Genomic DNA, 26,391 nt, shown 5'->3' with positions numbered 1-26,391 from the left:
ACCCAAGATTTGGCCCAAACAAATTAGTAGATGTCTTCATTCAACGGCCCACAAGCCGACATCCCACATAGCATGCCGGCTACAGGCCTACAGCCCAGCCGACCACCTTGTTACATTGATTCGTTCTACCCCAATCCATTCCCCAACCTAACCTAGCGCGAGCGGCGGCGGCGGTGTGGCCAGTACTGCAAGCAGCGGCCAAGGGCCAACGGAGCCGGCGACGGGCGACCAGGTTCCATTCTCCTTGTCGATGTTTTCTCTTAGTTCTCTAATTCTCTTCCCCTAAGGCCCCAGGTCCCAGTCAGTTCCTAACTTCCTATGGCGTACAAATTAGAACGATCCAGACACTAGTTTGCTAGATTACAATTTTGGTATTTTAATGTAGTTTGCTGGAACAATCAGATTGCTACTTGCTAGTACATCTAGTTTGCTAGAACGACCAGGTTGCTAGCAGTACTAGTTTGCTAGATTGCAATTTTGGTATTTTAATCTATCAATTTTCAGAGGGTATAACAGTTTTGGTAGATTGCTGATCTATTTTTTCCTGACCTTGTATCATAGATGAAGAAGGGTGTTAGCATATTTGCATTGTGGGAAAGAGCTTCGAAGGCAAAGAAAATAGGTTCCACATCTACTGATCTACATCAAATCCTTTGCTGGTTTGTAATCTTTCTTAAATGCTAGAGATATTGCTGCAATGCCATTTTGTTACTATTATGCATATATGGCAGCGGTACTGGCATATGGTCATTGGCTCATTGCCGTCGGTATTGATTCTGCCAGTAGCTACTGCTAGTGTTGAAAGTGTTGTGTTGTTTGGTTCATATACTACATTTAGAGCAAAAAAAATATTTGGATGAATACCCAGCCTTCATTTCCTGGCGCCGCCACTGATACTAGTGACACTCTGTTTGTCTATGTATTCATACATGTATTATGTTTCCGGTTAATACAATTCTAGCATGAATAATAAACATTTATCATGAAATAAGGAAATAAATAATAACTTTATTATTGCCTCTGAAAGTGCAACTATCCCTAGGTGGTTTTGGTAATTCATAACAACATATAGCTCATTGAGCTAATGCTATTCCAAGATGATTATTTCAGGAAAGCTCAATGATTGGCATGGCATGGATGGTGAAAGTGGAACCCTCAAAATGCTAAGGACAAAGGATTGGCTCAAGCTCAAAAGCTCAAGACTCTTCATTTTATATTTTAGTGATCCAAGATCACATTGAGTCTTTAGGAAAAGCCAATACTATCAAGGAGGGATGAGGTGTTGCTTAATGAGCCTCTTGCTTCATGTGCTTAGTGATATGCTCCAAAACCCTCAACTACTTTCCCATATCCATATATGACCTAAACCCTAAGCCAAACTCGGTCCTACCGATTCTTTCTATCTGGCGCCACCGAGTTTCATTTGTCATAAGCCACTGCCAAACCCTAGCAATTCGGTTCTACCGATAGGGATCTCGGTCTCACCGAGATGGGATTGCAAACTCTCTGTTTCCCTTTCGTAACTTTTCGGTCTCACCGAAAGAGCGGATCGGTCCCACCGAGATTGCAATGTAAACTCACTGTTTCCTTTTTGTAACATTTCGGTCACACCGAAAGAGAAAATCGGTCCCACCGAGTTTACCTGACCAACTCTCTGGTTAGCTTATTACCAAAATCGGTCTCACCGAGTTTGTGTAATCGGTCTCATCGAGATTACGTTATGCCCTAACCCTAACAAAATCGGTCCTACCGAGTTGCATTTCAGTCCCACCGAAAATCTTTAACGGTCACTAGGTTTACCTTTTCGGTCCGACCGAGTTTGTTGATTCGGTCCCACCGAGATTGGTAAATTGTGTGTAACGGTTGGATTTTGTGTGGAGGCTATATATGCCCCTCCACCTCCTCTTCACTTGTGGAGAGAGCCATCAGAACACATCTACACTTCCAACTCATATGTTCTGAGAGAGAACTACCTACTCATGTGTTGAGACCAAGATATTCCATTCCTACCATATGAATCTTGATCTCTAGCCTTCCCCAAGTTGCTTTCCACTCAAACCTTCTTTCCACCAGATCCAAATCCTATGAGAGAGAGTTGAGTGTTGGGGAGACTATCATTTGAAGCACAAGAGCAAGGAGTTCATCATCAACACACCATTTGTTACTTCTTGGAGAGTGGTGTCTCCTAGATTGGCTAGGTGTCACTTGGGAGCCTCCGACAAGATTGTGGAGTTGAACCAAGGAGTTTGTAAGGGCAAGGAGATCGCCTACTTCGTGAAGATCTACCGCTAGTGAGGCAAGTCCTTCGTGGGCGATGGCCATGGTGGGATAGACAAGGTTGCTTCTTCGTGGACCCTTCGTGGGTGGAGCCCTCCGTGGACTCGCGCAACCGTTACCCTTCGTGGGTTGAAGTCTCCATCAACGTGGATGTAGGATAGCACCACCTATCCGAACCACGGGAAAAACATCCGTGTCTCCAATTGCGTTTGAATTCTCCAAACACTTCCCTTTACATTCTTGCAAGTTGCATGCTTTACTTTCCGCTGCCAATATACTCTTTGCATGCTTGCTTGAATTGTGTGATGATTGCTTGACTTGTCCTAAAATAGCTAAAATCTGCCAAGAACTAAAATTGGGAAAAGGTTAAGTTTTATTTGGTCAAGTAGTCTAATCACCCCCCCTCTAGACATACTTTCGATCCTACAGCCTCTAGGGCATATTTCCTTCAGTTGTGCCGTGATAGACTACCCACATCCGTCAACATAGCAAAGCGCAATGGACCAGCCAGCGGGCCCTGTGTGGTCTGCGGGGAACCAGAGACCGCCAACCATGTTTTCTTCAACTGCTATCTGGCCCGGTTTGCATGGAGTGCGGTCCGCGAGGCCGCTAGCCGGGATTGGGATCCCAGGTCTAGTTCTGAGATGTGTGCTCTCTTGTCGTCGGTTAGTGGTACCGCTCGGCGTGTCATGTGGTGTTGCGTGGGGGCGTTACTCTGGGCACTCTGGCATGTTAGGAACAAACTTACTATTGAGGGACCCTTCCCCTCTCATCCTACTGACATGGTTTTCAAATGTGTCATCTTCTTGCAGCAATGGGCGCCGTTGGGAAGGCGCCAAGACGCTGATCTCCTGTAGCTCGCTCTTGCCCGTCTTCGTCATGTCTACGCTTTGGCAAGAGCTCCTGCGCCGCCTCCCTAGGATTGTGAGGCACCTTTTGACATCATCATCGCAAGCCTGCGTGCTCTGATTCAGCTGGCTGTGGCTTGTAATCCAAAACTTGCTCCCCTCCTTTCGCTTGATCTTTTGAGGGTGTTTGTTGCGTTGTAAGACTTTATTCCCATGTACGCTGCCTGTTGTGGGCTTTATTTAGTTAAAGTTGGAGGCCCCCAACGTCTTCATTCTAAAAAAAAGACCCGAAACCGGATGGGTTGGAAGAAGAGCGCGAGGCCGTGGCGCCATCTGAGGGCCTTGCAGGAGTCGTGGAGCTTCAGGGAGAAATAATCCCGGGGGAGGCGGTCGGGGGCGTCCAAGGTTGGCTGGAAGGGGAATTAGACTCCCCGGTGTGAGTTGATGAAGCCGAGGAGGGGAGGTATGCGGCGATGGTGGATGTGGAAGTGGCGGTGGAAGGCTGGGTCAGATATGAGGTGGCTCCAGTGCCTGCAGACGGCGGCGACGTGCGGGAGGGAGGACGGCCGCGGGGGGAGGTGGAGGAGGATCTCGGAGAGCAGGTCGCCGTCTTCCAGCGGCGCAGGCGGCGGCGAGCTAGGGAGGCGGTGGCAGAAGTGGAGGCAGGCTGTCGCCATTTCGCGTGTGAAGTCAGTCAAGCACAGGTCCAAACACGTGGCCAGATGTCGCGTAGGAGGGGCGTCCTCGTGGCCAGATCTTGTGCGGGAGGTCGATGCCGCCCCCACGATGCACGACTCGGGGGAGGAAAATCACGGGAGGGTTGAAGCATGGACTGCGGCGCGCCGTTTCCGGGGGAGTGGAGGTGAGCGGCGCCGCCAGCCAAGACAGTGGAGGGGTGTGCGCTGGCCGCTGGGTCAACGGAGGAGAAGAGGAGTGGTTGGGGGCGGAGAGATGGGAGATAGGTTGGAATTTTTGTTCGGAGTGAAAATGTGAAATACTTCCTCCACTCCTCTGTCAAGGCCGGCTCTTATATTAGTTTACTGAGGGAGTACTAGCGTATTAGCTTTGACTCGGGATATTAGCTTTTATTGACTCTGTTTTTGTTGGCCAAGTAGTCCATCCATTTTTATTGACTTCACATATTAGCTTTGACTGAAGTCAAACTTTATAAATTTTGACCAGGTTTGTAGAAAATAATATAAATATTTACAGTAACAAATTTATATGATGTGAAAATATATGCAATGATGAATCCAATTATATATATTTGGTGGTGTATATGTTAATATATTTTTCTACAAACTTGCTGAAAGTATATACAATTTTACTTTAGACAAATCTAATATGCGGAGTAAATAAAAATAGAGGGAGTACATGGTTGGTCAATAAACTCAAATTGAAAGCACACGTTTAGGCCATAATCTCAAAGCTGCACACTATAGGCCACAAACTAGATTAAGAACGCAATTTAAGGTAAAAAAATGTGTTGGCGTGTCTGATCATACACACATGGCTGTCACCTTGGATAAGACTAGAATGCACCCGTGGTTTTTAGCTTTCAAGGGGACTTTTTGCAAAACAGCCAAAAGCAGAAGCTCGAGCCTACTGCACCGGCCGGAGTAAAACCCTTTCATCTCCCTCTTCTTCTCATCTTCTCTATGCCGCGACAAGAGAAGGGTGATCGGGATCGTAAGAGGCAACTCAACACCGACAAGCTGCAGATGACTCCGTGGATGCGTATAAGAATGACCCTCACCCGTATGCGGTGTGTTTTCCCCCCTCTTCTCTCTGCTTCATTTGTCCTCTTCCAATGGGTAGGGGTTTTCCACATCTATGATCAAGGTTGTCTCTGAGGTGGCGTCTGTGGATGTGAGATGGATTGATTGATGCACAATTGTGGAACCGATGTTTATTTTAGAAGCATGCCTAGGGTTTTATTCCAGTTTGTAGTTATCTAAAGGGAAAAAAAATTGAAGATGTCTATGTTCATGTGGAAGAACTGAACAATTGATCTCTTATCATCCGAGAAAAGACTGAAACTTTACTCTATGCAAGTGCAAACATTCGGTTTATTCAAAAACTAAATGTTCTCTCAAAGTGAAAACGCAGGGTCGCAGGCCACCAAACGCTAGGAGAAAATTGCATCCCTGATGCAGCCAGCCTATATGCAGGCTGCGAAACTACATGCACACCATGTTTTTTGGTCTGTACTTACTCAGCCATGTCAACTGAGTTACAGATGCAAAGACCCCAAAAACGATGCAACCCTTCAAACGCGTTCTTACAGTTCCTATTTTTTTTTCTTTGAAGGGGAGAGGGGGGGGGGGGGGGGGGGGTAACGGCTGTATGTTTGCATGCTGCTTCTCTTCCCTTACCTTCAACCGTTCAATGCACGTGCACAACACATGCAGTCTTTTTTATTTACAAGGTACGTAGGTACCTACGGATTGAACGTATTGTTAGGAAAAACCAAAGAAGATTACAAAACACAGACACACACACACACGGACCCGGCACAAAACATCGACATAATAGAACAACTGTCCAGGGATGACAAAAGCAAAAAGGAGCCCAAGAAAAAGAAAATAACAACCAAAGCCCCTAGCGGTCGCCAACCTCCTCTGCTTCCTAGCTCTCGCCGGGAGGGAGAGGAAAAAGGTGAGGGGAGTGAGAGACCTATCGGGTGAGCGTGAGCAGCGAGGATAAGAAGTTCTTTTTTGTTCGCTGGTTTCAGTCATTGTGGGAATGACTCTGAAACGATGACCTGACACCAACTCATGTCCGTGTTGTGTAATAAATAGAACTGTGTGAAAAGCGTTCGCTTAAAAGTGTCAAAACTTTGATGCCAAATTTATAGCATTCAGGAATAATTTGCCCTGTTTGGTTACGACTCAAATTTTATAGGCGAGGTTATATAAATAACAAAATAATTTGCCCGGTTTGGTTATGACCCAGATTTAATCCATTGGGTAAATAAAAGAGGCCACAACTTCCTAGTTCACTCGGTTACATAGTGAATTATTAAACTGCTGAGTTTGATCACATTGATATGTTATTGTCAACCATGTCCCACTTGATGATATGAGACCATGAGTCGTTTTGAATAGCATTACATATTGGAAACGGGACTTCACAATTCACAACAAGTTACATGCTTGTTGACAACTTTATTAAAAATTATAAAATAACACAGTACGCATAATTCAAAACAACATCAAACATAGTGGTGACATAATTATTCTAGCCATAACGGGCTTTAGGCCTTATATATCACCAATAATGGTCCATTGCTTATAACCTTGAAGCTGAAGCGCAAGTGGTGGGGAGCCAGGGAGAGAGCGCATCAACCAGCCTTTTGATGTCATCTGAGGTATGAGCTGAGCTAAGACTAACTCGCAGCCTGCCAGGAGTTCCAAAGTCAATCAGTCTCGGTTGAAATGGACTATATATGTTTTTCTTATTTGCATATATGAGCAAGGGAAAAGAGGAATTCCGGAACCTGCATGAGTTGGCTGGGACTACTGGTGGCCTGATTGGTATGACAAGAAATCCAGATCTATGAAGGTGCCTGCAGTTTTTTTTTTAAAGGAAGCATGAGAAACATGAAGCAGTAAAGAGAGCATGCATGCATACATCAATGGAAGGGGAATAAGAAGTCGGCGGATCGAAGATGGAACCTGTGAGCCTTGAGCACTGCTTCTTCGGTTCCAACTATAATTGGAATGATGGGACTAGTTATGTTGAGTTTAGTCAAAGAAGCAAAGTACTTCACGTGCTCCCAAACAAGTGATCTTCGCCATCCCTCCTTCTTCGAGACATGGATTGCAGATAAAACCAATGGTTTCTATTTAGGTTAAAATAGAACTGACGATGGTGGATGCTTAGTTTTAGCATGCTTGAAAAATCGTGACGAGCGCAAGAAATATTCACTTTTAGAAGGAATGATAGATGTTACCAAGCAGAGAAGCAATAATGGGCAGTGGCAAAGCTGACGAAAACATGAATGGGCGACCTCGCGATATGATCAGCTTCTTCCATCTAGTGCTGCATGCTCATCATAAGACAAACATTTTGTCATAAATCTCCAAATGAAGGGCCACCAACTTACACTCAAGTCCAGCATTGATTCAGCAAATTTATAACCTTGAGAATCGGCACCACAGATGTGTGAAAACAGGCAACTACGATGGCATGAGCTAGAATATGAAATTTCATCCACCCTTTGTCGAAGAAAGAATATGAAATTTCATAATATTTGGTCTTTGTTTGCACAAACGCTATAAGCTTACAAGAAAAATATCTTCGCACCGTTTGCACAAACATTACAAGCACGATTTCCTTGGTGAATTCGGATTTTTTTTATCGGTAAATCTTGTTAGCGAAGTTCTTTTACTGTGGGGATATTCAATAACACTGAAATACTCCATACCACATGGAAAATTCTGAAGAAGGAAAATAAAACGTCGACCAGTGGCTAGTAACCCTTGAGGACTTGTCAGGCGTGAACCATACGAGGTGTCGTTTTCAGGTCTCGGTAAATAAATAATCATGAGAAATCAGGTGTCAAGTACAATAATAAGTTTGTACTTGTATGGTATAACCTGATTTGGAGCATCATGCTTGGCTTTGGTAAGCATGTTCTCTATTCATGTGCACATTTTAATAAGCTGGGTGAAGAGCTCCTTCGTTATTGGAAAGAAAAGATGATTATGTTCTTAAGGGTATATTAATAACCTGCATGCTATGAAACCACCCTGGCAACCACCGCCCTTGCTCAAGGAGCCAACACATATGTCAATGCCATCTTCACACCCAAACATCTCAGGTATGCCACCACCGTTCTCGCCGCAAAGAAATGTTCCATGTGCCTTGGAAAAACAATTGTAGCCAACATTATGTTAGATTTCGCCGGAGCATCAATTACATCAAAACAAAAGAACACACGGCCAGGCACAAAAGATTTAACCAAGAGCCTGTATCACGTCCTCTAATTTCCCTTTTTTTTTCCTCAATAGTCACGGGTTAAAAATTCACGCCCAATACTGTGAATAATATATGAAAAATCAGCTGACCCAAGCTGAACTCCTAGACCTACACCGACATGGCATAAATTTCAAACCGGACTCAGCATTACTACTTTCTTAACCTAATCACACGGCTACCTTACACTCAACCTGACCTGACTCCTACACGAATTAGTCGAACCAGGCAACAGAAACTAGGACACAAATGCAGACTGTAACACACTTATGTCTTGGATATCTGTTCATTCTGATCAGGGAGACATCCCCGCGGCCCGCCGGGGGGGAGGGGGGGGGGGGGGGGGGGGGTGTACAAATTTATTCATCGTCGATAGAAAGATGGATCTGGAAAAATGGCAATGAAACTGGGAGGAGGACACTAACATCATCGACGACCAACAAGAATCCATATTTGCTGCGCAATTTAACAAGTTCAGGCAACGGAGCGAAATCCCCGTCCATGCTGAACAAGCTGTATACACATTATAATTGAGAAGTTGGTTTAAGATGGTGTTAACTCTGACGAATATAAAGTAGCACTTGTTTAATGGTTACTTGCCTGTCTGTGACAACAAGTTTCTTTGCCATTGAGCAGCCGGACCTGCACGTGCGTAAAGATTGTCAAAATATAGTTACTGGAACTCAAATCCTGGCTAATAATATAATACTTTATACTCCCTCCGTCCTATAATATAAAATGTTATTACAATCAATATATGAGTACATTGATTATAATAAATATTTTGTATCGACAAAAGTAACGAGTGAACGTTCTCACCTTGTCGATAGATCCGAACGAGTTCGATCGGCTCCAGCGCTCCACCTTCCGCCCGCTTTTCATTTTTCGCAAAAAAATGAGCAGTGGTAGGAATCAATCCTTGCACCTGTTGCGCGCATTCTTCTACTGGTAACCAGCCCAGCTAACGATTTCATGTGGTTAAATATATGTTACACCTACTTTTATCGTATTACTACTCCTTTGCATCTACAACCAAAAAACTAGAAAATAAATTTGATGTGTGTGTGGGGTGCCTTTGGACTCGGACTTGAGTCTCTCGTAACTAAGCTCCGGCCCATTAACCTGCTCACTTAATATTTTTTTTGTTGTCTTACCCCCTAATTTTATGCTTTTAAATAGCCCTTTGGTAACAGTAGGCAGTTGTATATATAGTATTAAAAGTGCTATTGTCTCTCTCCATTATGGTAGTATGTCTCGTTGTCTTGCTTCCATTTCCACCTTGTCCGAGAAATATAAATAATGGGCTGAAAAATTAAGAGGATTGAAATGAGAGGACACAATCCTTGCTTCCATTATGGTAGCATGTTTCTCTCCATTTAAAGACCAGAGCACGCAACCAATGCATGTCATCGGGCTCCTGAACTTGATAACTTAGGTACAGAAACCACGATAATTTTGCCCCTGTGACGCCCGCGATTTGACCGTACACTAATCATACACGCAAACGTGTACGATCAAGATCAGGGACTCACGGGAAGATATCACAACACAACTCTACAAATAAAATAAGTCATACAAGCATCATATTACAAGCCAGGGGCCTCGAGGACTCGAATACAAGAGCTCGATCATAGACGAGTCAACGGAAGCAACAATATCTGAGTACAGACATAAGTTAAACAAGTTTGCCTTAAGAAGGCTAGCACAAACTGGGATACAGATCGAAAGAGGCGCAGGCCTCCTGCCTGGGATCCTCCTAAACTACTCCTGGTCGTCGTCAGCGGGCAGCACGTAGTAGTAGGCACCTCCGGTGTAGTAGGAGTCGTCGTCGACGGTGGCGTCTGGCTCCTGGACTCCAGCATCTGGTTGCGACAACCAGAATGAAAGGAAAGGGGGAAAAGGGGGAGAAAGCAACCGTGAGTACTCATCCAAAGTACTCGCAAGCAAGGAGCTACACTACATATGCGTGGGTATCAAATGGAGTAAGGGTATCATATGTGGACTGAACTGCAGAATGCCAGAATAAGAGGGGGATAACTAATCCTTTCGAAGACTACGCTTCTAGCAGCCTCCGTCTTGCAACATGTAGAAGAGAGTAGACCGAAGTCCTCCAAGTAGCATCGCATAGCATAAACCTAACCGATGATCCTCCCCTCGTCGCCCTGTGAGAGAGCGATCACCGGTTGTATCTGGCACTTGGAAGGGTGTGTTTTATTAAGTATTTGGTTCTAGTTGTCATAAGGTCAAGGTACAACTCCAAGTCGTCATGTTACCGAAGATCACGGCTATTCGAATAGATTAACTTCCCTGCAGGGGTGCACCACATAACCCAACACGCTCGATCCCATTTGGCCGGACACACTTTCCTGGGTCATGCCCGGCCTCGGAAGATCAACACGTCGCAGCCCCACCTAGACCAACAGAGAGGTCAGCACGCCGGTCTAAACCTAAGCGCCCAGGGGTCTGGGCCCATCGCCCTTAGCACACCTGCACGTTGCGTGGGCGGCCGGAAGCAGACCTAGCCTAGTGGCGTTCCAGTCCAATCCGGCGCGCGCCGCTCCGTTGCTGACGTCACGAAGACTTCGGCTGATACCACGATGCCGGGATACCCATAACTACTCCCACGTAGATGGTTAGTGCGTATAGACCAAATGGCCAGACTCAGATCAAATACCCAGATCTCGTTAAACGTGTTAAGTATCCGCGAACGCCGACCAGGGCCTGGCCCACCTCTCTCCTAGGTGGTCTGAACCTGCCCTGTCGCTCCGCCTCAAAGTAACAGTCGGGGGCCGTCGGGAACCCAGGCCCACCTCTACCGGGATGGAGCCACCTGCCCCTTCAGCCCCCATCTCCGAACAGTATCATAAGTAAGGTAACTGCGTAAAGTATATAGTATATGCCCGTGATCACCTCCCGAAGTGATACGGCCCAGTAGTATAACATGGCAGACGGACAAGAGGGTAGGGCCACTGATGGAACACCAGCATCCTATACTAAGCAGTAGGATAGCAGGTAATGGTAACAACAGTAGTAGCAAGGACAGGCTATGCATCAGGATAGGAATAACGGAAAGCAGTAACATGCTACACTACTCTAATGCAAGCAGTATAGAGAAGAGTAGGCGATATCTGGTGATCAAAGGGGGGGCTTGCCTGGTTGCTCAGACAAGAGAGAGGGGTCTTCAACACCGTAGTCGTACTGGGTAGCAGCGGCGTCGGTCTCGGTGTCTAGCGAGAGAAGAGGGGGAAGAAACAATAAATATAATGCAAAAAAATGCATGACGATGCATGACATGACAAAGCATGATGCTAGGTGTGCCCTAACGCGGTACGAGGTGGTACCGGTGAAGGGGGGAAACATCCGGGAAATTATCCCCGGTGTTTCGCGTTTTCGGACAGACGAACCGGAGGGGGAAAGTTGCATGTTCGCGATGCTAGGGATGCGTGGCGGATGAACGGGCTGCGTATCCGAATTCTTCTCGTCGTTCTGATCAACTTTCATGTACAAAGTTTCTCCATCCGAGTTACAGATTATTTTATATGATTTTTCAAAGTTTTATTCATTTTCTGAAATTATTACTAATTCAAAATTAATAGACAAAATGCTATGGGTACCCAGCCCTGTGTACACAGAATGTACACAGAGGCTGACAAGTGGGCCAGGGGGACCCAGTTGACCAGTCAACGTTTGACTGGTCAACAGGGGCGGGACCCCCGTGTCATTGACTATTTTAGTTAATTAGGGATTAGGCTAATCAAACTACTGTTCAATTAAACTAACAGATTAATTAGATTAATTAACTAGGATTAGTTAACTTAATTAACTTAATTAATTAATTAATTAAGTTTATTTATTTTTAATAATAATTATTTTTTTTAAAAAAATCCTCTCTTTTTTTTAAATCTTTTTTTTCTGGGCGGGGCCCCCGTTCGTCATAGGGCCAGGGGGCCCTTGCGGGCGCTGGGTGCAGGCCGCGGGCGCCACTCGTTAACGGGCGAACTCGGGCGGCCGCAGCAGGCGCGCGCGCCAGCGCCGGCGAGGCGGGCTGGGCGTCGGCTGCAGGCGAGAGGGGAGGCGGGCCACGGCAGGGCGTGGCCGGCGGCGCGGCAGCGTCCACGGCGCCGGACCAGGAAGGCGTGGGCATCGGCGCATGGCTCGTGGCCGCGGCCGGAGCAGCGACGCGACGGGCCGTGAGGAGGCCGGAGTGGCGCCGGGCAGGGGACGGCGACAAGCGCGGCGGAGGCGGCGAGGGGAGCGGTGGCCGGAGTTACGGGTGGTGGGGAGGACATGCAGGAGCTCGTATCCGAGCTCGGGAAGGCACAAGGGGGGTGGCGGAGCTCACAGCGATGTTGTAGGGACAGACAGCGGGCTCGGGGTGGTCCGACGAGGTAGATCTACGACGGGGGCGAGGTGGCAGCGACGGCGAATGGCGTCGGGTCGACGACGAGGCGAGGCCGCGGCTTCAGCTGGGCGCCGCGCGAGGGAGAGGAGGGGCGAGGAGTCCGGGAGGGGCGGCGCCGACGCCGGCTTGCATCGGGCGCAGGGGTGAGGCGGCGGGGCCGAGGCGCCGTCTCCCTCGATCTAGATCGGGGAGGGGCGAGGGAGACGCGCGGGGGAGGTTGAGGCGGAGGGCGGCGAATGGCGAGGCGGAGATGAGGAGGACGGCAGCGACGGAAGGGTGGCTCCGGGCGGCGGCGAGGTCCTCCTCCCTCGATCCCGATCTAGTCGGGGGAGAGGGGGATATTTTCGTGGGGGGGAGGGAATCGTGGGGAGAGTGGGGGAATGGGGTTAGGGTTTCTGGTAGTGGGGGGGGGGGTTATAGCCAGGGGTGGGCCGGCTGGGCTAGGTGGGTTGGCCCAGTTGGATGGCCAGCTGGGCCGAGGCCCAGTGAGGGGGGGGGGGGCTTTTAATTTCTTTTGTTTTCTTCTGTTTTTATTATTTTCCCTTTTCTATTTTATTTATTTTAGTTAGCGAAACAGCTTTACAAAAATATAACTCCTACTCCTAAATTAGCATAACAACATAGGCCACCTACTCCAAAAAGTTTGGTGATTATATAAACTAGATTAACATTTGTTTAGTATTTAAAAGCATTTAAAATAATTGTTTTGCTGCTGTTTTACCCATCTCATATTATTTAAACATTTTATGCATGTGTGGTTTTTCCCCCATAATTATCTATGCAATATTTGGTTCACTCCGAACATTTTAGTTTTAATATTTGAAAACTTTTATTGTTTGCCTATTTTTTTGAATTTGAATTTGAATCGGTTTCGAACTAACTCGAGATTAGCAACTATAAATGAGGTGACGTGGCATCATTAGCAGAGGGTCACTGTAGCTTAATTACCCGGGCGTCACAATTCTCCTCCACTACAAGAAATCTCGTCCCGAGATTTAAGCGGTGGAGTAAGGGGCGAAGGTGTTGGTAGCGAAAAACCTAACGAGTCTCCTCGGTCTTGGCTGCCCTTTCGAAGAGGTTGATCCCTTTCGTTGAAGTCTTCATTTCACTGCTTCAAGTCACCATGATCAATTTGTCATCCTTTCTCCGGGATCTCCATCGTACTTACGAATAGGTAAGGGGCAGCTCGGCTACGACATAATGCTTATGATGGAAACAATCTGGGGGTTAACCCATGAATGAGCGTAATATTATCTCTCGAGCTGAACATATTGAATACATCAAGAGTAAGGTACGAAGATACAATAAGAGGTTCCAAGTGGATAGATAGTTGCTCGAAGTCTGAACCAGAGTGAGAAAGGGTTTCAGAGCAGCGAGAGTAAGTATTGCGTCTGATACCAGAATAGAGCACTAGGAAGGTGGCCCGTGAATTAAATACGAAGCCAAGCGCGAGGATTAACTTCGACAACAGGGTGTATAGGAGAGTCAGGTTTCGATCCTGTGGAACTGTGGGTTATGGGCCCACCATGTGGGTTAAAACTAGGAAGGGCGTTGACATCTTGCATGGTCATGTAGGCAAGGCATGTCAGAGGTTAGTCTGTCGATTATGTCGACAACAACATCGGTACCAAGAGCGAGGGACGAAGAGAACCATTTTTCCTGCTCGTTGAACGAGGCGGACCAATAGGCAAAGTTCTCGTCCATCGGTGGTTACCAGAATGTCATCAACAATAGTAACAGGGTCTTGCTGACAGAAATGTACACCGAGGTGTTTACATAAGCAGGAGAATATTTCTGCTTGGATCATAAAGATCACAAGAAAGGGTTAAACCAACAATGGAAAGGAAAATACGATTATCAGATCTAAACAGGACAATGGAACACATATTTCAAGGGTATATCCTCCCAAGGACGAGGAGAGCATGATATCCATGACATGATAGAAAGTAGAAAACCCTTTAGGTAAGGGGAGAGAAATTTCATGACATTGCCCATACAGCGGTGTTTGGATAACTGAGCAAGAAACATTTAGTATTGGGCTTCAAACGTTCTTGTTGAAAATCGGAGTGCCACAGACATGCTTCGAGATAGCATTGACTTGGTCTTCAAACAAAGATCGAACTTGGATACACAAATGATTCATCAAGAACAACATATAGAATAAGTCTTACGATTTCCTCATGGAAGAATGATTAACCTTGCTAAAAAGGAAAACTATAACAATGGGTCCTCCGGCCCGGTGCGCTAGGCATGACATCACCTTACCGGTCACATAAAGACCATTGTTATAACTCTTGGAAATATATCCCAACCATCATATCTGACCGAGATTCAGATCTGATTGGTGTTAGGATATGTCAGACTCAGGATGTCTGAGAAGAAAAGGTGTAACACAATTGATGGGATGACATTGTAAGATTCTCGGGAAATGAACTATAGAAGCAAGTTTCGAAACAATAGTTCATCATTAACCAAGGAGAAGATGAGGATGTGGATGATGGACTCAGCGACCATTCATCGAGAATTCCAAAAAGATGGATTTCCACAATTATGTGAACAAGGAGATAATCATTTGGCGGATCAAATGATATAATGATGTATGCTCGAGGGAAACATACACAACTGAACAATGATAGAAGGGTGCACCCAGGAATCTGGACTAGGTAGCACGATCAAATGTTCGAATGATGATTCAATAAGCAATAAACTTAGAATGAAACTGTAGACCAATAACTTCAAAGCAATAGGGTTGCTAGAAGTTTAGAATTTACACCTCACAGACCATTTGTCGGTTTTCCGGTTAGAAACAACACGAGGACCAAGGAAAGAATGGTGATGTTAATAAGTATCACTTGTGTCAAGAATTCTTAAGGGTGGTGAATTTCTTGCCACACTCTTGACATATAAAGGGTAATACTCCAAGGTAAAGAAGAACAGATGCTGGATAGCAAGGAACTCAAGGTATAACACAAACTCGGAAATCAAGCATGTTTGTTCAAGGCGAAATGATATGACGAGAAAAATCGACGTAAGCTTAGCTCATCATCAAAAATTGTGCTCCGAGAAGAAGGACCAGGTAGCACAGTTAAAATCATCAAGACAATGATATAGCCAAACAGGCTAGGAATGGCGTGATCGGGTACAAACTCGTACTTAAAGAAGATTACTAAGAGTTGTTGAACCGTAGTGCGGACTCGGCTCAGTTATCGGTGTCTTTGAGTGTTTAATAACTCACAGCCCATGAAAAATTGTATTCAGTGAGAATGTAGTACTTGATGAAGAACTCATAAGAAGTTATGCGGTTCCAAGATAATCTCGAGATACCAGGGGGGTAATACTCGAAGACGGATCAAAGTAGAGGTTGGACCGGGGTATTGATCCACAGAAGACAAGTGCTTACACTTGCATCGAAAATGGTATTTAAAGGAGAACATGGTCGGAACCACGATTGTAAAAGGGCAGACCCCAGATATAAGATGAACTTATATCAAGGGAATAATTAGTTTTAAAAGAAGCTTCGATGAGAAGATGTACATCGTGTCCATGGGCATGAACATAAAGTTCAAGGTTGACTCCCACTACTCCAATGTATAACCTTTCATTCACTTCTCACTTTCGAGGAAGTTTTAGTGTTGAAATTTTATCTGGCAAAATACCAGGAGTGTATGACTCGTGAAAACTTTCGGGTTCACACGGTTTAGAGAAGGCATATGTTCAACCCATCAGGTTATCGTGGAAATATATACCACAAGCTTCAATAGTAGATATCACCAGCTCGAAAGCAGCGCATGGCTGGCCAAATCATAGAATAGGATTTACCAACGACATTATGTATCAGGGAAAGAACTTCCAAAGTGATTGAATATGAGGGACGTTGTCGGGTAAAATCTAACAAAGGATCCGATGGTTCTCAAAGGATCTGCTGTAAGTATCGGTACTCAATAGAGGAAGAAACAATGCAAAGGCATTGGATTCTAGAAATAACTAACTAATCAAAGCTTAATGCAAAGAAATTTTATGATTTCCAAATCAAGGGATCAGAAGCAATCGTTCTGATTGAAAATGAATAAGTTTAATAGACTTAGAAGCACAACCGATCAAGGCATTGATTGGTTAAGAACCAGCTCATGTTTAAAATGACGTCTGAGCCGGGAAGATAATTTAAAAGGATCAACTGATGATTGCGTGCTTTCACACACATGTTGAATCGATAGGATCAAAATGATGGTGACAAAGGATACTAATGAATATTGCTACACATATGGAAAGCATCCATATTGCAAGCAGACAAGTATTTGTCGAGCAATAGTTTGAGGAGGATACTTGAAAGATCGGGTAGTATTTCCAAGTATTTTGAAAAGCATATGAACAACTGGGGATAAGCGGATACTCGATAAGTGCGAGAATTATCCATAGGGGTATTCAGGTGACAAAGAAAAGCAAGGCAATAAGCTCAAAGGATTATCGAAACAACGACGAGTATTTCGGGGTATCTTATAATAACAAGACCAGCTGGGGATGAATGTAAGAATAACAACTGCAAGTAGTTATCCATAAGGGTTGACGGTGGAAGGGGAATTGCAAACGCGATGAAGACAAGTTCTCGAGTTAACCGCGGAGAGTATCTTCAGGGTCTTCATGTGCAGCAGACGATCCTCAGTAATAAGGGGCTCTCCGGGTGAAAGTGATAACGAGATCCTAATGTTAGATTTAGCAAATTTCATTTAACCCGAATAGAAGAGAGATCAGAGTCCTATAGACAAGGAGTAAAAGATTCTAATACCACCCAAATGGCGACGTGGGCCCATAAGGCACACGACCATGTTAGTAAAAGTTTTTGTAATGTATAGACTCAACTTCGACCAAAGAGTGTGGAAGGGGGATTCCTACAGGCAGTCGGCTCTGATACCAACTTGTGACGCCCCCGATTTGACCGTACACTAATCATACACGCAAACGTGTACGATCAAGATCAGGGACTCACGGGAAGATATCACAACACAACTCTACAAATAAAATAAGTCATACAAGCATCATATTACAAGCCAGGGGCCTCGAGGGCTCGAATACAAGAGCTCGATCATAGACGAGTCAACGGAAGCAACAATATCTGAGTACAGACATAAGTTAAACAAGTTTGCCTTAAGAAGGCTAGCACAAACTGGGATACAGATCGAAAGAGGCGCAGGCCTCCTGCCTGGGATCCTCCTAAACTACTCCTGGTCGTCGTCAGCGGGCAGCACGTAGTAGTAGGCACCTCCGGTGTAGTAGGAGTCGTCGTCGACGGTGGCGTCTGGCTCCTGGACTCCAGCATCTGGTTGCGACAACCAGAATGAAAGGAAAGGGGGAAAAGGGGGAGAAAGCAACCGTGAGTACTCATCCAAAGTACTCGCAAGCAAGGAGCTACACTACATATGCGTGGGTATCAAATGGAGTAAGGGTATCATATGTGGACTGAACTGCAGAATGCCAGAATAAGAGGGGGATAACTAATCCTTTCGAAGACTACGCTTCTGGCAGCCTCCGTCTTGCAACATGTAGAAGAGAGTAGACCGAAGTCCTCCAAGTAGCATCACATAGCATAAACCTAACCGATGATCCTCCCCTCGTCGCCCTGTGAGAGAGCGATCACCGGTTGTATCTGGCACTTGGAAGGGTGTGTTTTATTAAGTATCTGGTTCTAGTTGTCATAAGGTCAAGGTACAACTCCAAGTCGTCATGTTACCGAAGATCACGGCTATTCGAATAGATTAACTTCCCTGCAGGGGTGCACCACATAACCCAACACGCTCGATCCCATTTGGCCGGACACACTTTCCTGGGTCATGCCCGGCCTCGGAAGATCAACACGTCGCAGCCCCACCTAGACCAACAGAGAGGTCAGCACGCCGGTCTAAACCTAAGCGCCCATGGGTCTGGGCCCATCGCCCTTAGCACACCTGCACGTTGCGTGGGCGGCCGGAAGCAGACCTAGCCTAGTGGCGTTCCAGTCCAATCCGGCGCGCGCCGCTCCGTTGCTGACGTCACGAAGGCTTCGGCTGATACCACGATGCCGGGATACCCATAACTACTTCCACGTAGATGGTTAGTGCGTATAGACCAAATGGCCAGACTCAGATCAAATACCCAGATCTCGTTAAACGTGTTAAGTATCCGTGAACGCCGACCAGGGCCAGGCCCACCTCTCTCCTAGGTGGTCTGAACCTGCCATGTCGCTCCGCCTCAAAGTAATAGTCGGGGGCCGTCGGGAACCCAGTCCCACCTCTACCGGGATGGAGCCACCTGCCCCTTCAGCCCCCATCTCCGAACAGTATCATAAGTAAGGTAACTGTGTAAAGTATATAGTATATGCCCGTGATCACCTCCCGAAGTGATCACGGCCCAGTAGTATAACATGGCAGACGGACAAGAGGGTAGGGCCACTGATGGAACACCAGCATCCTATACTAAGTAGTAGGATAGCAGGTAATGGTAACAACAGTAGTAGCAAGGACAGGCTATGCATCAGGATAGGAATAACGGAAAGCAGTAACATGCTACACTACTCTAATGCAAGCAGTATAGAGAAGAGTAGGCGATATCTGGTGATCAAAGGGGGGGCTTGCCTGGTTGCTCAGACAAGAGAGAGGGGTCGTCAACTCCGTAGTCGTACTGGGTAGCAGCGGCGTCGGTCTCGGTGTCTAGCGAGAGAAGAGGGTGAAGAAACAATAAATATAATGCAAACAAATGCATGACGATGCATGACATGACAAAGCATGATGCTAGGTGTGCCCTAACGCGGTACGAGGTGGTACCGGTGAAGGGGGGAAACATCCGGGAAATTATCCCCGGTGTTTCGCGTTTTCGGACAGACGAACCGGAGGGGGAAAGTTGCGTGTTCGCGATGCTAGGGATGCGTGGCGGATGAACGGGCTGCGTATCCGAATTCGTCTCGTCGTTCTGAGCAACTTTCATGTACAAAGTTTCTCCATCCGAGTTACAGATTATTTTATATGATTTTTCAAAGTTTTATTCATTTTCTGAAATTATTACTAATTCAAAATTAATAGACAAAATGCTATGGGTACCCAGCCCTGTGTACACAGAATGTACACAGAGGCTGACAAGTGGGCCAGGGGGACCCAGTTGACCAGTCAACGTTTGACTGGTCAACAGGGGCGGGACCCCCGTGTCATTGACTGTTTTAGTTAATTAGGGATCAGGCTAATCAAACTACTGTTCAATTAAACTAACAGATTAATTAGATTAATTAACTAGGATTAGTTAACTTAATTAATTTAATTAATTAATTAATTAAGTTTATTTATTTTTAATAATAATTATTTTTTTAAAAAAAATCCTCTCTTTTTTTTAAATCTTTTTTTTCTGGGCGGGGGCCCCGTTCGTCATAGGGCCAGGGGGCCCTTGCGGGCGCTGGGTGCAGGCCGCGGGCGCCACCCGTTAACGGGCGAACTTGGGCGGCCGCCGCAGGCGCGCGCGCCAGCGCCGGCGAGGCGGGCTGGGCGTCGGCTGCAGGCGAGAGGGGAGGCGGGCCACGGCAGGGCGTGGCCGGCGGCGCGGCAGCGTCCACGGCGCCGGACCGGGAAGGCGTGGGCGTCGGCGCATGGCTCGTGGCCGCGGCCGGAGCAGCGACGCGACGGGCCGTGAGAAGACCGGAGTGGCGCCGGGCAGGGGACGGCGACAAGCGCGGCGGAGGCGGCGAGGGGAGCGGTGGCCGGAGTTACGGGTGGTGGGGAGGAAAGGCAGGAGCTCGTATCCGAGCTCGGGAAGGCACAGGGGGGGTGGCGGAGCTCACCGCGATGCTGTAGGGACAGACAGCGGGCTCGGGGTGGTCCGACGAGGTAGATCGACGACGGGGGCGAGGTGGCAGCGACGGCGAATGGCGTCAGGTCGACGACGAGGCGAGGCCGCGGCTTCAGCTGGGCGCCGCGCGAGGGAGAGGAGGGGCGAGGAGTCCGGGAGGGGCGGCGCCGACGCCGGCTTGCATCGGGCGCAGGGGTAAGGCGGCGGGGCCGAGGCGCCGTCTCCCTCGATCTAGATCGGGGAGGGGCGAGGGAGACGCGCGGGGGAGGTTGAGGCGGAGGGCGGCGAATGGCGAGGCGGAGATGAGGAGGACGACAGCGACGGAAGGGTGGCTCCGGGCGGCGGCGAGGTCCTCCTCCCTCGATCCCGATCTAGTCGGGGGAGAGGGGGATATTTTCGTGGGGGGGGGAGGGAATCGTGGGGAGAGTGGGGGAATGGGGTTAGGGTTTCTGGTAGTGGGGGGGGGGGTTATAGCCAGGGGTGGGCCGGCTGGGCTAGGTGGGTTGGCCCAGTTGGATGGCCAGCTGGGCCGAGGCCCAGTGAGGGGGGGCTTTTAATTTCTTTTGTTTTCTTCTGTTTTTATTATTTTCCCTTTTCTATTTTATTTATTTTAGTTAGCGAAACAGCTTTACAAAAATATAACTCCTACTCCTAAATTAGCATAACAACATAGGCCACCTACTCCAAAAAGTTTGGTGATTATATAAACTAGATTAACATTTGTTTAGTATTTAAAAGCATTTAAAATAATTGTTTTGCTGCTGTTTTACCCATCTCATATTATTTAAACATTTTATGCATGTGTGGTTTTTCCCTCATAATTATCTATGCAATATTTGGTTCACTCCGAACATTTTATTTTTAATATTTGAAAACTTTTATTGTTTGCCTATTTTTTTGAATTTGAATTTGAATCGGTTTCGAACTAACTCGAGATTAGCAACTATAAACGAGGTGACGTGGCATCATTAGCAGAGGGTCACTGTAGCTTAATTACCCGGGCGTCACAGCCCCCATGGATAAAAGTTGTTGAAAACCTACCACCGATAATTTTTTTGTAAATAGCATGATAATATACACTCCCGGACTTGATAACTTAGGAATAAACACCACGATAACTTTCACCCATGGAAAAAACTTGTTGAAAACATACTCCGGTAACATCTGTGTAAATACATGGTAATATAGGCTTCCGTACCTGATAACTTAGGTACAAATATCACGATAATTTTGACCCGCGAAAAAAAGTTGTTGAAAAAACACTCTGATAACTTTTTTGTGTGTAAATAGCATGATAATATCGGCTATCGGTCCTGATAACTTGGGTACAAACACCACGATAACTTTGATCCCATGAGAAAAATTGTTGAAAACATACAACCGATAACTTCTTTGTAAATAACATGATAATATACACTCTCAGACTTGATAACTAAGGTATAAACTCCACGATAACTTTGACCCGTAGAAAAAAGTTATTGAAATCATACTCCAGTAACATCTGTGTAAATAACATGGTAATATAGGCTTTCCGGACCTGATAACTTAGGTACAAACACCACGATAACTTTGACCCATGAGAAAACTTCTTGAAAACATACTCTGATAACTTTTTGTGTAAATAGCATGATAATATAGGCTCCGGTCCTGATAACTTAGGTACAAACACCACGATAATTTTGACGTTATTTTTTTTGTTGAAAACATACCACTGATAACTTCTCGTATAAATAACATGAGCTGATAACATGGAAAAATGTTGTTAAAAATACCTCTCAATAACTAATGTGTAAACAACCTGATAATACACACACATAAGAGCTGATAACTCATATACAAATATCATGGTAATTTTTTGACCGAGGGAATGAAAATTGTTGAAAAAGATACCCTCGATAATCTTTGTGCAAGATGGTAATATACACAACAAACCTGATAACTCGCTGCAAACATAATAATCACTTTTTGACCCCTGGGATAAAAGTTTGTTGAAAACATACCCCCCGAAACTTTTGTGTAAATGACACGGTAACTTATGTATGACAGACGTGATAACTCACGTAGCCCGGATGTGGTAACTTTTGGTCCGAAAAAAAGTCATCAGAACATATCAACATGGGATCTAGTTTCGAAGATCTCGTTGAGACGCTTTTTTTTTGTGAAGACGATTTTTTAATCGGGATGACGGTTTGAGCTACAAAACATTTTGAAGTTTGAAAAAAAGAAAGAATCTAGAATGACATCAGCTTTCGTCCTTTAGTGAATATATGCATGTAATTCGAGGGAGGAGTGCACGTGAAAGGAAAATCAGTCATTCTAATGCATGCATGTATATAATTAGAGTGAAGTAAGGATTGTTCTTGCCTATTGCTAAAATCCGAACGTTTGGTAGTTATAAAAGTCCATTTTGTATTATAGGATGGAGAGAATATGTTGGATGCCATGTGATGAAAATAAGGAAGACAACATGCATACAGCAGGGACTCAAGGTGTGACATGTCACAGTGCTTGTATACAAAGGCGACTGCTTCCTGCTGCCTCTCCGCAAGGCGGATCCCATCGATGATGGAGGCATGATTCCACGCATCCGAGAAGATGGCGATCCTCTCGTTCTGCACGGCATTTCTCCCAGTGGCTGAGAGAGAGATGATGCTACCTATTGCGGACATCACAGACGTGTTGGCAGCATATCCGGTGGGACAAAGAAGGCAATCCTGTAGAGCACATCAAAATCGTAAATTAAGGCACATTTGCTATTCGGCTTTACTACACCTACGTAATTTTCTTACACTTACATACCAAGCAACGTGGGGCGTCAGGATTGGAGTTGGGGAGCCAGAAAGGTAACGACGGACCTTTCCTCTGACCGGAAAAGTAGGATCGGATCGCACGAGGCGATCAGGAGGCGACGAGGCCCTTGCGCGCCGCTGGTGACACCTCCGGTTCCCTCTCTCTCCATCGGCCTCTCCGGCGGCGGGAGGGAGGGGGAACCTCGGGTCTGTTCGCTAGGTGGGTGTGTGGTAGGGTTAGGGTTGAGGGAAACGCTGCCGAGGCCGTTGCGGTGGTGTCGCGTCGGAATAAGTTTCTCCGGGCTCCGTTCGCGGTCAGGTGAGGCTTTTGTCTTCGTCTAGGAGCCAACGGAGTTGGGGATCCCCGGGTCTCGTCGAGGTCGCGGACTTTGGTGGCTGGAGGTCCATCGGCACTGGCCGTTTGGGTCCTCAGATGGGCGATGGATTCAGGGAGACGAAGACCCTTCTTCTTCCTTGTTGGTATGATTTTATTGCTGCTGTTCTTCTCCTTCCTCTGTGCTGATGCTGGTGGGAGATCCTGCTTTGCCCGGGCGGATGGCCCGGCCGCGGTGCTGGACCGGTCGGATGACTCGAGTTCTCTTCCTTCCGGAAGGGACACTTCTCGCGGTACTCAAAGCCAAAGATGGCGACGGCTGTTGCAGGTGTGTTGGATTGATATCCATGCCCTCTCAGCGCTGGTGTCAAGAAATGAGGAAGCAGCGTGGCGGCAATTGTACCGTGGTCGAAGATGATGACCTGTTTGTGACTGGTTGCATATCCTTCTGCTGCAGGGGTCTTCTCTCAAGATCCAGGGACGATGACACAGGGCTCCGGAGATCTTTTTGTGTTATGGTTGTCTTAGGGTACTCTAAGTGTTCATAGTCCTTTGTTTTTGCGTTTTAATGTGCTTGTAAGGGTCACCTACGCTGTACTGATTCGTGATTTGAATGAACAATTTATCTAAAAAAGAGGATTGGAGTTGGGCAGGAGAGAGAGGGGGGAGGGGGGGGGGGGGGGGGGGTGGAGGGGCCACTCCGATATAATTCAGGGGGGCTGTTAGATTAGTTGGAAAGTTACGTAAACCATGCATAGGAGGCCATACGTGTAGGGTTTTCGTTTGCAAAAATTCTAGACGTACAAATTTTTACAGATTTCTACAGGTCCTTCCAAACTTTCTAAACACATCCTCCTGATATCAATGAGGATGGGCCCGTGCCTCTACTAATGACCAATTAAAAACCATCACAACACCCTGTAAACCCGTCATCCATGTAACATCTTGTATATGTAGCAAAGCTCTTTCGTTTGCTATTTCTCATGTACTTGAAAACAGATTCCGTGTCAGTCAAATTGGGTGTTAGCGTATTAGTAAGACATTGTGTTTACTAATTTATTTAGCGAGACATTCCTCATAACACTATAGCGCGCTATTTTTTCTCCAGTGGATTTAAGGTCAGGCAGCGGCAGCAGGGCGACTGGGCGGCAAGATAGGCCCAGGTGGTCCAGCTGGTGGTTCGTGGGTAGGGAGCGCTCGGTCAGGAGGTAGGAGAAAATGGTTCAGAGGTAGAAGAAACAGATTTGACTCTCCCTTTCCCGTCCAGCTCAGATCATTCGAGTGATAATTTTTTCTTTCAAGGTATTTGTTGACAACAGGTGCTCCCAAATTAAGGTGAAGGAACGAGAGATGGTAGTTCTTAAAACAGTTCTACCACAAAAACAGAAAAGAAAGAATCTACATGAATCACTGCGTAAATTCAAACCACAGTTTAGGGCATATCTAGGAGATTTCCTAAAAAATAATGGAGTAAATCATTGAGTAAACTTAGTGGACTATTTTTCCTTCATTAAATTTTGGTTGGATCGATCTACTAAATGTAGAGGATTAAAAAAATGGCGGCACTAGAGAGCCGTGGCCACGGGATCCGACCATGGCGGCATGGGTGAGGGTGCGTGAGCAGTGGGCGGGTCACCCGCGAGATGAGGGTGACAGTGGAATTGGGGGAAGAGAGGCCACTACGGGATCAGCTAGATCCTGGTTAGAGGAGTAAAACCGGATTTTACTCTTCAGACCGGTTTTATAGGATGGGCTAAAATGCTCTTATTGCGCATATCCATATGGAGTAAAACCAGATTTTACTCTCCTGACGTGTTTTAAGGTCCTCGTAAAAAAAAATCTGTTTTTAAGGGATCGGCTAGAGATGCTTTTATTGCGCATATCCAGATTCGAAGAATTAGCAAATCCCTACCTCCATTTTCAGCAGATCCGCGAGTGATTCCTCCGCCAGCTTGTGGTAAGTAGTGTAGCCAAAGATCAAGGAGGAGCTTCTCGGCCCCATGCCTTGCTCTTGAACTGCCTGGCATGCACACGCCAAAACTGGAAGCTTGTTCACAGCATGCAGTAGCTAGCATCGAGAGACAGAGAGTAATCAAAGATGCATGAACCTTGGCTACAGCCTCAAGGACTGCCGGATGCGTGGCGAGGCCGATGTAGTCGTTCCCGGAGAAGAGAACCACCTTCCGGTCCACCTCGTCTCCCTCCTCGCTGACCAAGCCATCTGATCAACCACACCAAAACAAATGTAAGATCGATCGATGTTTCGGCGGTTGGCAGGCAGCAGGGGCATGCATGGGGGAGCGGAGCTGGGCACTGACTCAAGGCGAGCCATTCTTGGGTGGAGGCGCCGTCGAGCCGGATCTCGACGGTGGGGCGGTCCCAGGGCCCCGGTCCGGCGAAGGTCTTGGAGGGCGGCGGCGGCGGCGCAAGGGTGATGAGGCGCTGCATGAAGAGCAGGTTCTTGCCGGCCAGAGTCGCGAGCGTGGCGTCCACGAGCTCGTCCCACGACGGCATTGCGCTTCACCAGAGACAGGGATCGGAGGAGAGGAGAGGGAGGAGGCGAGAGCTTGCGTTAGCTAAGCTACCATGGGAGTGGGACTGAGACAGAGAGGCTTAAAATACTACTCCTACCGGCAAGTGCATGCATGCCAGAATAACGTTGTCTGACGGCCCATGCTTACATTTTTTTCCCATTTCGGCACCGCCGGAGCTAGCTGTTTGTGATATAGTCTTCCCATATCAGTGCGTCGCCGCTGTGGTAGCGGGGGAGACAGCCTCTGCCTGATAATAACCGCGCGCTGTAGCACTGTTGGATCTTATCCACTCCTGTTCGTTGATAAGATATATATATATATATATATATATATATATATATATATATATATATAAAGAGAGAGTGTGTGTTTTTATAAAGTAATGCTACACGTACAAACGAGTTACAAGCTTTTATAAAGAGAG

At 46.6% G+C, this 26,391-nt stretch overlaps 1 protein-coding gene across 1 annotated transcript; it reads right to left on the bottom strand.

The window, feature by feature from the left end:
- Positions 1-6,254: 6,254 nt before the first annotated feature.
- LOC125539502 (8-amino-7-oxononanoate synthase-like) lies at positions 6,255-25,998 on the bottom strand. Its single transcript, XM_087541674.1, has 11 exons — positions 25,752-25,998; positions 25,542-25,654; positions 25,346-25,453; positions 22,786-23,024; positions 8,706-8,747; positions 8,531-8,618; positions 7,860-7,993; positions 7,081-7,169; positions 6,803-6,953; positions 6,625-6,693; positions 6,255-6,525 (listed from the first exon to the last, which is right to left on the bottom strand). Exons 1-11 carry the CDS (start codon positions 25,945-25,947, stop codon positions 6,417-6,419), a joined length of 1,338 nt encoding a protein of 445 aa, XP_087397800.1. The 5' UTR covers positions 25,948-25,998; the 3' UTR covers positions 6,255-6,416.
- Positions 25,999-26,391: the final 393 nt, after the last annotated feature.

Source organism: Triticum urartu, chromosome 1A, assembly GCF_056163025.1.
Source record: "Triticum urartu cultivar PI428250 chromosome 1A, HENAU_Tu73, whole genome shotgun sequence".
In the NCBI taxonomy this organism is placed as follows: domain Eukaryota; kingdom Viridiplantae; phylum Streptophyta; class Magnoliopsida; order Poales; family Poaceae; genus Triticum; species Triticum urartu.
The sequence above is the reverse complement of the archived record's forward strand: the minus strand, read 5'-3'. Positions and strand labels throughout refer to the sequence as shown.